The sequence below is a fragment of the Eubalaena glacialis genome, chromosome 8 (assembly GCF_028564815.1).
Source record: "Eubalaena glacialis isolate mEubGla1 chromosome 8, mEubGla1.1.hap2.+ XY, whole genome shotgun sequence".
NCBI lineage: Eukaryota > Metazoa > Chordata > Mammalia > Artiodactyla > Balaenidae > Eubalaena > Eubalaena glacialis.
In genome coordinates this window covers 19,244,191-19,256,589 of record NC_083723.1, presented here as the reverse complement: position 1 = coordinate 19,256,589, position 12,399 = coordinate 19,244,191, and the positions used below count along the sequence as shown (strand labels likewise).

The following is a 12,399-nucleotide window of genomic DNA, read 5'->3' as shown; positions in this document are numbered from 1 at the left end:
CAGGCCTCAGGCCCCGTCTGGAGCATTAACAGTGACTGACGCCAGCTCACCCCAGGCTACCCCAGCATCGCAAGCAAATAAGCATGGAGATGGTCAGGTCTGCAGATGGGAATTCAAGCCAGAGTTCCCTGGTTTTAAATTCAGCCCCCAACAGGACAGAGAAGTGGGCAGCAGATCAGTGGACAAAAGGTCCACGGAGAGGCTCCGGGTTCGTCCGGCCTGTCCTCTCCCGGCCAGCTGGGCTCAGGCCTGCAGGGGCGGGCTGACGCCCGAGGGCTCTCCAAAGCGTCGCTGGTGCCAGGAGGCTCTGCCCAGTCACTGCAGCTGAGGGGGCTTCAAGCTCAAAGGGAAAGCATCTGAATTTGGTGCTTGAAAACCAAAACACAGCTCTATTTCGGTGCAAAAAGACAATATTCTCCAGAAGTTCAGGACTCTCAGGAGACCCGGACTGAGGTATTCAGCAGGCAGCAATACTCACCTTCGTCTCTGGAATAGTCTTCCCCAGAATGCGGTTCAAACAAATAATCTCCCGTTGCCAGCTCAAATGCCTAGGATACAACAGATGACATGCTAAGAGCTTCACAGAGACAGGCCCCAAGTCAGCAACTTTTTCTGGTACAAGAGACCTACATTTTATGGGGATCTGAATCAAACCAAAGAGTCTCCTGAAAGGGCTCAACACCAGGCTTTCTCTTCTTCCCAAAAGTTCAAAGAAGCTTCAGAAATATTCTTGTACCTCTGCTTCACTTTGCAGGAAGCAGCCGGGTGCAGGCGTGGCCGAAGCACTGCACTCTAATCTGAACAGCAGAACGAGGGCTCAGTCCAAGGTCCAGGTCTGTCTGACCCCAGAGCCCAGCTGCAACCCGCAGGCTAACCTGGCCCTGGACCACGGGTGCGGCTGCTCTCCTGAAGCAAGGACCTTCATGTCTGAGCAACCGGGGGCTCCTTTCAGCAACTCATCGTCACTTCATTCACTTCTGACTCAACCAAAGGACATTCTAGAACCAAAGAAGCCCCTCTTGCTCTGTCCCCTGGGGCCAGGAGGAGTCAGGCCCCCGTGCAGCCCGCCCAAGGGCGGCCAGGAGAGCGGCTTCCTGGTTACAGGGCTGTGCCCACCAGGGTGCTGGGGTCTGGAGGGAACGGGAGGGGCACTGCTTTCCCACTGCTGCCACTGAGCCCACTTCCTCTGTTCATAAAATCATCTCAGGACTATGAGCTTTAACTTGCTAACAATACATAAAAATGACAACTGCTATCGCTCTGTTGATCAAATACCATGCTTTTTTAAAAACATGTTTTAAATGAGAATTTAAAAGAAGTTTTAAAAAGAACAAGCTAAATCCTGTTTTTGGTTTTTCCCATACTTACTTCTCTTGTGCGTTAGATCTCGCTGTTCTGGAGGCCCTCAGGGGCCGTCCCCGCTTCACCGCTTCACCGATGCCTGTGGGTCAGTGGCCAGGGCACCGCCCGCTCCTCTCAAGGTACCACCCTCCCCGCGGGCGCCTCGATGAGCCCCACCGCACCAGCCCACCCTCTGAGCTTCTGTTGAGGATCACAGGGCGTGGGTGGGCACCGCAGGGGAAGTCTCGTCTGCCTGGGGCGGGGCCCCTCTCACAAACCCAGGTGGGCGCGCTTAGCCCAGGACCACATCTCTTCACCTTGTATTTTTCTTTTTTAAGAAAGGAGGGAAGTGGGATGCCAAGCCTGTTGCCAGCTACCCTGTGACGAGCACCAGTTCATAACTCGGGATCCCTGCCCTGAACCAGACCTGGGTCTGATGTGCCCAGTCTCAGCACAGAGTACGTCAGGCAGTCGTCTGGGTGCTGCAGGGCCTCCCCGCTCCACCCATCAAACAATAAAGATACTAGGGTCAATCCCAGATCAGGGTAAAACACCTCACATTTGGCCACAGGTCCATGGGGAACAAGTGGATGACACACTGAATGGCCAGAAGCGTCTTTCTCATCTGGGACACAAGCCAAGAGAAAAGGGTGAAACCCTAATGGAGAGAGAAGACCCAGAAGTCGCGTGATGCAGCCAAAAGAGAGCGCCAGCTGCTCTTCACCGTCCTTGGGGCCTCCCTCACTAATTAATGTTCAAAAACATTTCAGTCTGGTTGTATGTATTTCTGACAGCCTAGCACTAAGATATGTCCACTGAGTGTTCTTTGAAAGATGACCATTTTGATTAGCACCCATGTATTTCCAAGGAAACACAAGTTGAAGAAGCCTATCAATGAAATGGTTTAAAAGAAAAAAGGAAGAGGCAAGATGAAGGCTCCCCCGTCATGTTATCGGGTCCTGATTCTCCGAAGCATGATGAGATTTTTCTTAACAACTAGGACACAGACAGCAGGCTAAACACACATCACAATGAAAACATCAGCCTCTGTACTTTACAACTTGCATTTATGCTGGCAACTATGAAACCATGAAAAATTATTGCCTTCAACTCAGTAAGTTACTCTCAATATAACCTCTATTATTATTGTTTATTTTTAATACTTGGGAACTATGTACTCTGTACTCGGCCCAACCCCCTCAGAGAGCTTTCCCTTGGACCAGTCTCTGTCCTCAGGCTCTGGGGAGACCAGATACCCCCCTTCCTGAAATGCCATCATCCCACGTCAAGTATCCCATTCTGAATAAATAAGGTCACGTATGCCTTCTGTGATGTGACCACTGCCGAGAAGTTTGGTGAAATGGGTCAGACTGGTTTTTCTTGTCTCTACAGTGCTGACTGAGGCTCACCATGGAACCCACGGGAAGACGCCTGTTCAGGGACTCTGAAACACAAGTGCAGAGCGACCAATGCCGGGGGTCCACACGTAATTTTTAGATCATGCACACTTACATCTGGAGGGCTCCAAAGCTCAAGAAAAGAAAAAGAGATTCCACACCTGACACAGCCCAGCTGCTCTGCCTCATGGCGCTGCCCCTGCCCAGTGGTGAAAGCTCTCCCCCCTGCCAGCAGCACAGGCGCTTACCAGTGAACATGGCTACCAGCCACCACTCTCGGCTCCACTAGCGTCTCTGTAAGATTTGATGCCCTTTATAACAAAGAACCCTGGGCTTTACCACCGAGAACAATCTGGAGCTTCACGACAGCTTGGTATTATGAACTTAATGTACCGTTACCTACTTAAACCTCAACAGCAGGATGGGGTGGGCAAAGACGCCTCACCTTCACCAGGTTCTCTACGAAGAACAAGAGGGGACCTCTCAGCCACGGCCTCTGGGGAGGGGGGAGTGGGGAATGAAGGCTTGCCCCTGCTCCCAGAAAATCACCCTTAAACTGATTAAAAAGAACTTCCTCAGCAGCCCTAGAAGTACTGAGGGACCTTACGCTTCACTTCTTGGGAAGCGGGAGGCAAAGGAGACGGAGTGAGCGCTTCTCCGCGGGAGTCTGCTCTTGACGCTGACGCCACCGCCCACAGCAACTGCAGGGCTCAGCAGGGCAGGAGGCTGCGTGGAGGGGCGGACCCTCATCTCACAGAGGCCAGACAGAAAGCCCGGTATAAAACTGTACTGACAGCGCCACCATTATCCTACTACATCTGTGATCTTGTCCTATTTTTCTGGTTATATCACCAAAATTTAACACCCCGAATTAGAAGCACAGGATTTCAGAGCTGAAAGACTCTGCAGAGTGTAAACGAGGGCAGCCCCGATACAGCCCCTTCTGTGCTGCTGGGGAGGAGGAGGGCCTGACCTCACCACACCCTGAGGTTCAACACCCCCACAGCTCCCACTGCTGACGGTGCCCCCTTCTGCTGACCTGGCCGCTGCCTCCCACTGCTTCCAGCCCCCAGCCCCCCTCCCCGCTGCCCCCCCGACTCGCCCACAGGGAGCCTCACCCCTGTCCACACAGCAGGCCCTGCGTTCTAAGGAACCATGACACGTCCACCAATTCTCTCTCTCTCTTTTTTTTTAATTTAAAAAGAGTTATTAAAAAGAAAAAAGGCTAGAGTGGCTACCACCCCCCACCCCCTGGCCTCTGGCCCATTATCTCCGACCCCTGTCCTCCTCCCACTCTAATAACCTCCCTCATTCAGAAGTCAGACCCACCCCCCCGGGCCGGCCCAGCCATCTGGGCCACCAATTCTTTTAACCCTCCTTTTCCATACCTAGCAAGGCAAGGGCTCAGTTTTTGATACTTACTGAGAAACTTAAAATTATTCTCTGGCATCACCCATCAGAGCAACATGGGAACAGAAGGGCACACTGTTCTACATTTGTTGGGCCATACTGGCTGCAAACTCGAAAAACACAGAACATCCCCTTTTTTCATGTTGTTTTACCACGACTTGCTAACAGTGCTATACTTTAGCATCAGAGGACACACCCAAAATAAGTGCTACATTAATCCTTGAATAACAGACAATTACACTTATTCTGCATTGTTTTTCTAGTGAGAAGACAAGTACCAAGCTTTGCACACATGCCATGCCCTTTCATTTAAATATCAGAGGAGAATTTGGAGAAAAATTGAGGAAAGCATGAAACCACGTGAAGCAAGAGACACATGCATCCCTTTTTCCAACAAAGGACTACAAAGCTCAGCCCACTAAGAGGAAGGTGACAAACTGACCAGGAAACAGGACCAAGAGAGAAACTGGAACTGGCTTATGGACAAGGGACCATTCATGCTTATCGGTTCACAGGTAAGGAGTAGGTGAGAAGAGGCACTGGTGGGGCTGAGGAGAGTTTAGACACAACCAGACTTTTGATGCACACAAGTGGCAGTAAAAATGGCTACATCACACTGGAGAAACAAGAGGCATCCTGAGGCCCTGAGGAAAACCATCGCTGAGCTGCCTAGGGGAACAGACTGGTCAAACAGGGTACAGGCGGCTGCTGGTGCCTCAGACATGGCTGGACACAGCCTAGAGCAGTAAGCCAGAACAGTCTCTAGATTTTGCTTAACAGAAGGAGAGAGATTAAACACTGGTATATGGGGAAATCCTCTCTCTCCAGTAAGGAGATAAGGTCTGTCAGAACCCCTCAGACAACCTTCCCCTAAATCACAGCTGTCTCATCTTCCTCCACAGCCTGAGTGAGGGGGAAAACTGCGTACAACCTGCAAGCTTACAGGAGCCAACAGGAACTCCTTGAAGTCACTGTCACCACAGCGGAGGTCTGATTCTCGGGGCCGTGGGCTACAGAGGGCCTCGCGAGGTCGTCTCTCACAAGACCAAACCAAAACACACAGCAGGACACGCCAGAGAAGGTCTCTTAAGATACCCAAGGCAGCCACCTTCCCCTCACCCACCCCTCAGTGGACAACCTTCACGGTCAGAAAGCTTAGACCACAGGCCCTGGTGAGGCTGCCCCATCACGGGAACTAAAAGGATGAGCCTTTACACAGAGGAAAATGGCAAAGGTCGTGCTTACCATACACGCCGTACTCCAAATGTCAGCAGGGGTACTGTAACCTGCTCCTATTAAAACCTCTATGGATCTATACTGACGCGTCTGGATGTCTTCTGTGAAGTGTTTATGCTGGAAGGGAACAGACTGCATTACCGTGGAGGAACACAGACATCAAACGAGAGAAAAAGCATCTTCTAATACATGATCACAACCGAAATGTTTTAGAAAGAAAACTCTACTTACCACCCAACAAGCGTTTCCCAGGTCGGCAATTTTAACTCTAATTTTATCTGCATTACGTGGGTCCAAGGGATTCACCAACAGGTCGGCTGCCCGGGTTTTTGCTGGCATGAGCAAACAGCAGGACAGTTAGTGCCTGGGATAAGTGGTTTGCATGTGTGCACACAATGCTTGCTGGGCACAGTCTCCTTTTCTAGAAAAGTGGTGGGTGATCATTTAGGCCTGGAATCCTGTAAGTTGAACTCAACAGAATTTAAATTCTTGGTCTCCATTTCCGGAAAATACTTCACAAGAGAGCAAATTGCCCAGAGACCCCATGGACACTGCCTTGCCCTTTCTCCTTTCTCCCCATCCTTCACCGAGCAGGTCAGCCCTGCTTGGTTCCTGCATCTTTTAGCTGCTCCCCATTAGGCCATGCCAGTTCCCTAATGGACCCCGTCTAGCTCAGAAGTGCGTTATTACTTAATGTGAGGGTAGAGAGAACGCTCCCCAGGGGGTGCCCATCCCTTCCTAAGTGGCCCACAGCCCTCACCTCTCCCTCTGCCTGGGCCGAGCACAGAGACCTCAAGAGAGTTAGATGATGGCCGATTAACAAATACAGATTAAAGGCAGGGACTAACCAATTCTGGTTTAGCTGTGGACAAGGAACACTCCAGAACAGAGGTCTCTTGAGACGGCCCGGGCCCTCTGAGGTCCCTCACGAACTTGTCAAATACTCAAGCCACTCTCAACCCCCGGGAACCCTGAGGAATGCTCAACAGTAGGCACGGGGCCGGGATTCTCAGGGCTGCGGGGCCAGAGAAGCTTTTCAGACAAGCACAGACCAGGCCTGCAGGAAGCACAGTTAACCAGGGGGCAGTGACAAAGAAGAATAATGTGGTGAGGCCCAGACAGAAAATGCTGAAATGACTCAGCATCTCCATCAAACCTCAAACTGACCGGCAAGCTGGGATTTCTGGTAAAGATGAGATGTAACCATGGCTTTTCATTCATTTCAGAAGTAATTCTGAAATGGTACTCACAGACAAAGCAGAAAAGCCCGCTCAGTGCAGAATATTAAACACCCTTTAGCTCACTCGAAGGTGGGCACTGCTGGAATGACTGTCCCTCCTCCGGGTAGACCCGTGCTGTGGAGCTTGGCACCCCAGGTGGGCGGCAAGGCCAGGCTGCATGCACCGTGAGCAGGACCCAGGACCTGGGGCGCCCACAGAGCTCCCCAGGAGGGGCCAGAAAATGCAAGAGAACTCTGGCAACGTTTTAACCCTCAAGACCTGTTCCTCAGACTTACGGATCAACCCACGCCAGCCAGGCGCACACGTTCCCTTCCTGCTATCTGCCCTGCACCACGCCCCTCTGTATGAGGACAGTGATCCACAGGGAGGCCTCACCAAAGGCCAGGTGTGAGCCGAGGAGAAGAAACACAGGGAATCAGGAATGGTGAGAAGGACGGCAGCACAAAGACCCACACAAAGAGGCAAGGTGTTCACACGGAACAGGGAATGGGCTGAGAAATCGAGTTCTAGAAGAAACATAAAAATGCCGACCCAACAGACAGATGGCCAGCACTGGAAATGGCTTAGATGAATCCCTCACGTCATTTAATAAAGAAGACTCGGCAGGCAAGAAAATGGAATGTGAGGTTTGCAGAACTGGATTCAAATCTGTTTCTACGTCTATAAGTTACAAGACTCTGGCAAATGACTTAAACTCTGAGGCTCAGTTCTCAGTAAAGGAGGAAGAGGAAGGGACCACCCCTCCTCCGCCAAAAAATAAAAATGAAAAAAAGACCAAACACAGGAGAGCTACGATAGCGCCTGGCTGGCCAGATCCAGGGGCTCCCCGCTGCCTGCCACCAGCCAGACCACCCTCTGAGGCCAGGGCTTCTAAATGGCCCATGAGGGACCAGCCAAAGCCCCCGCGGCACAGAAAGGATGGGAGGCCAAGCCGTGGCTTCCAGCACCGCAAACCACTAAGATCAAAGGCCTGGCAGAAGAGGATGAAGCGGCAGGTTCTGACTGAGTGAGCTGCCGTCAAGGGTGCTTGAGTGGAAAGAGGGGATCTGAAACCGCCACCCTCCCCCAGTCGTTGTTCTAAAGACATCACACACGACTCACTTCAGCTAGAGGAAAAACACCTTAAAAACACAACATCACACATCTTCAGTACAGATCCTCCCCGACTTACGATGTGGGGTTATGTCCCAAAAAACCCATCTCAAGTTGAAAATATCGTAAGTTCAAAATGCATTCAATTACACGTCACCTACCACACGTCATAGCTGAGCCTAGTACCTTCAACATCACTCAGGACACTTACGTTAGCCCACAGTTGGGCAAAAACAACTAACACAAAGCCTACTTCATAATAAACTGTGTTGAATATCTCATGTAATTTATTGCATCCTGTACTGAAGTGAAAGACAGAAGGGCTGTCTGGGCACAGAGTGGTTGTACCTGTGCCGGGTGTCCACTCGCGTGATCGCGTGGCTGCCTGCGGGCTGCCCAGCATCACAAGGTGGGATCGTGCAGTGTATCGCTAGCCCGGGAAAAGATCACAATTCAAAATGTGAAGCACAGCTTCTACAGAATGCATTTCGCTTTCGCACCATCGTAAAGTCGAACCATTGTTAATTCAGGGGCCACCTGTACAGTTTCTTTGTATTTAATACCCCTCGTTTATGAGCACTAGACAAAGTCTCTTTGGTGACATGCTGCTATCCTCCTGGTTCATGTCTGTGCGTGATTACCCAGCGCACAATGCATTCCAAATGATACTAGGGAATTTACCTCAAAATTTTAACTGTATTAAGAACGCAAAGGACGTAAAAGAGAATCAGCTTGCACTTCTTTTCCCAGTGTGCTAGTTTCCTGCTCTAGGTAATCTGTAAAAGGTTCCCTGAGTACAACACTCACAAAGGCCCGTTTAAACACAGGGACAGTCACACTTGCTGTGCAGTCGTACGAGTTTTGCTTTGCCCAGAAATCAGATCCCCTCCCGTGATTCAGGCACTATTATGCAACTACCAGAGCTCTTCCCTGCTCTCTGCTTCTACCAAGGAGGGAATGAAAAGTGGGAAGAGAGAGGCGGGAAGATTTCACTTCAGGAAGGGCTGGAGTCCTCAAGTCATTCTGATAAGCTGGTCTCTGGGTGGCACTGTACTCACTCCATCTGAGGTGATCTTAGAAACCAGTAAGATGGCAGCCAGTGGGGCCTCGGTGATGAAACCACCATCATCACTCATCTGCAAGGCACTGCGCTAGGCCCACACTGACACTTTTATGTTTAAAACATCCTTACAAGGAAGGCATAAATACCCTCTTTATATGCAGGAGATTTAGTACCAGCCTAAAGAAAGAGCCGAACTAGGAGATGTAATGCCCAAACCTGACCTATTTGTTCACAAATAGGTATTGTGAGTATTTACTGAGTCCCCTCTATGTGCCAGACGTTGCCCTGGCACTGGGAAGAGCATCGACAAGACATACAAGGTTCCGCCACCACACCCCAAATTAGGAAACTCACGCACTCGTTGGGAATATGGGTGATAAATAAAATGAACGATTCACACACCATGTCAAGTAGCTCTATATGTTAAGAAGAAAAACAGAGTGGAGAAAGGAGATGGCTACTGATGAGGGTGTCTGGCCACAGGCGGGGGTGGAGAGGGAGTCTTTTCTGAGAAAGTGGCCTTTGAGGAGAGGCCCGAACAAAGGCAGGCACAGAGGAGAGAGGCTCTGGGCAGAGAAGACAGCAAGTGCGAAGCGCCAAGAGGCAGAAACAAGCTTGCACCCTTGAGAAAGCTCAGAAAGAAGACAGTGTGGGGGGGGGCAGAATGCGCAGGGGAAATAGAGGCGGGTGGGGAACGATATGAGAAAGAGCGCGGCCGGACGGACTGTACAGGGCTGTAAGCTTTAGGGAATGACGCCTCTGTGGGTTACGCTACACGGTGGGGGGGGGCGGGGGGAATGTGCTTTAAAAAGCTCTCTCGGGACTGTTCCTCGGGGAACAGACTAGGAGCAACAGTGGAGTGAGAAGAGTGGAGTCATGTTCCAGCAGCCTAGCCAAGCACTGCCACTGACACGGGTCACTACTAGGTGAGGGGGAGAGGATTCAACATACACCTTGCAGGTACCACCCTGCTCCCAGGCCTTTGTGCTTCAGCTGTGCTGAGCCCAGATACGTGCTACGGCTCCAGCAGTAATAACCCAAGAGGAACCCTCCTCTTCTCAACCTTCAGTGGCTACAAAACTACTCCAGGGAGAAGAGTTCACATCCTTAGCCTGGCATGTAAGTTCTTTCTCAATCTTCTCAGTGTGGCCCCAGCTTTTCTTCTACTATTTCCTAACGTATACATTCTGCTATAACGACAAGGATCTACACAAACTCAGGAAAGGATGTTTCTCTCGCCTCATGTTCTTGTAGTACCTGGTGGCCAACTTTCAGTCTCTAGACCATACCCCTTCCATGTAGGAAACAGAACACCTCCCCTGCGGGAGGCTGTCCACGGTTATCCAAAGACCAGGCTGCAAACCCAAGCCGAGTGCCTCCAAATAAATGACTGGATCAATGAAAAGGTCAGCTTGGTAAGAGACTAGGATCAGTGAAAAAAACAGACCTCCTATTTCTCCCTGATGCAATATTCACGCAACAGCCAGGGTGCTGGGGACAGAATGTGTGCTGGACAAAGTAAAATTCTGACTGTGAATGGGAAACGGTGGGAGAATGGGAAGAATGGAAGAATATAGTCAGGTATCACTGATCTGTTGGTTCATTACTCAATAAATGCTTATCTTAGCACTGAGTTAGATGCTGAGGATACAAAGATAGAAATACACAGCACTCTCAAAGCGTTTACATCCTAGTGAAGAGGAAGACAGTGGAAACGAACAATGAACACACAGTGAAGAAAAGTATGACCAGCAGGAAAAGAGGGGAACAAGAACTGGGACCTGCCAGGGAACACAGTGAGGACCCAACAAAAGAAAAGAGGTGCGCCCAAACAAACAGGAGGAAGCACTCCAAGCAGAAGGGAAAGCATCAGCAAAGGCACAGAAGCATGAGCAAGCATGCCACGTTCACACAGACACTTGTTATCATGTCTTAAAAATAAATGGGGAAGAGACTACGCTACACTTGAGATTACTAAACCTTTTCACTGTTTACTCCATCAGTAGAAGATGTTTGAACACTCATTTCAATATATGCATGTTTATAAACTTTACATACTACTGTTCCTATATATTATGTACACTATAAAAAACATTTAAAAAATATCAATAGCAAAAATTACTTGGAGACATGGCCGACTCCAGCCTGGGGCAGGGAAAGTATGAATCTGGGCACATGGCTCTAGAAGAGCAAGGGGGCACCTGAGGAATCACGGGGTCTGTCAAAAGGACTTAAGAGCCAACCTGAGGAGGCTCACACAGACCAAATGTGGGATAATCCTGGCATTCAAGAAAAAGCTGTAAACGATAACACACAATTCGATGTGTTAATTAAAGAGAAAAAAAAAAAATCCATGAGTCCACAATATGAAGGAATGCGTGAGAGACTGCAGGGAGGGTGGTGTCTCTAGAAAGAGCATGAAAGCCTCCCTCCTTTCCCATACACCACGCCCTACACATCCCTTCCATTTGGATGTTCCTGACTTACATCCTTTTTTGATAAACTGATTATCTAGCAAGTAAACTGTTTTCCTGAGTTCTGTGAGCTGCTCTAACAAATTAATCCAACCCCAGGGCAGCATCACAGAAACCTCTGATTTACAGCTGATTGTTCAGAAGCACAGATGACAACATGGACGTGTGATGGATGTGGGGGGAGTGCAGGGGGAGACCGACACAGTCTTGTGAGACTGAGCCCTTAACCCTGGGATCTGACACTATCTCCAAGTAGTGTCAGACTTTACTTCAATTGCAAGACACCGAGCTGGTGCCAGAGAACTGTTTAGGTGGGGAGACACCCCTACACACACACTTGGTAACCAAAAGTGTCAGCAGTAATATGGGAGCAGAATGAGAGTAAAGGAGACACAGAGGTGAGTTTTTCCTCAGATGAGGCTACATTCCTCGTGAAAGCATTTTATTTAGCACCTTCAAACCCTCTGGTCAGGGTAAAAGTAATAAACAGGAGCAGAATATGTCTGTCCAATTAAAAAATATATATATATCTTTAGGATGACTAGTTGTGGCCAATGAGTAACAGAGAAGAAGGCTTTGCAGGTCTCTCAGCTACTGGAATCAAAGGGGCTGCAGAACATCTTGAGCTATTTGCAGGGCTGGCTCATCAACTAGCTCACCATGTGTTAACATTCTTGCCAGCAGAGGGAGCAGAGGAGGCTTCTGAGCTCTTCCACTGTGGGCCAGAACGGAAACCAACCGTGTGTGACACCCAGGGTTTGCCTACTCAAGTCCCCTAGCATGCCACAGGCAGAGATCTGTCATGTGGCATTCACCCTCAAAATCAGGGTTTGATATACATCATCATCACATTTAAACCCACACTGCTTCCTTTAAAATGTCAACAGAAGGGTCCTATAATCAGGAACAACTTTCAAAATAAAGTAAGACACTTCCTCCTCACTACAAATAAAGAGCAGGCACATTTTTCCTTGAATAGAAACGAAACAAAACAAAGAACCAAAAACTAAATATAACACTGTCAGGTGGAAGTACAAATTGTGAATTAAACTACACATGCTAAAAAGCTACAGGGGTAAGATGCTAGGCTTGGAAAGTTTCTGCCAAGGTATGATCACTAGCTAAAGACAGGAAGAAGGAAAAGA

General features: G+C 49.5%; 1 protein-coding gene across 8 annotated transcripts in view; it reads right to left on the bottom strand.

Moving 5' to 3' along the window:
* The window catches only part of SRPK2 (SRSF protein kinase 2), a 227,511-nt gene that overhangs the window by 12,510 nt on the left and 202,602 nt on the right, over positions 1–12,399 (bottom strand). For all 8 annotated transcript variants that reach the window (XM_061197618.1, XM_061197619.1, XM_061197611.1 and 5 more), the window contains 3 exons: positions 5,616–5,716; positions 5,394–5,501; positions 479–548 (listed from right to left, as the gene is read on the bottom strand). In XM_061197618.1, the coding sequence (XP_061053601.1) occupies positions 479–548; positions 5,394–5,501; positions 5,616–5,716 (279 nt within the window). The remainder of the gene's footprint in view (positions 1–478; positions 549–5,393; positions 5,502–5,615; positions 5,717–12,399) is intronic.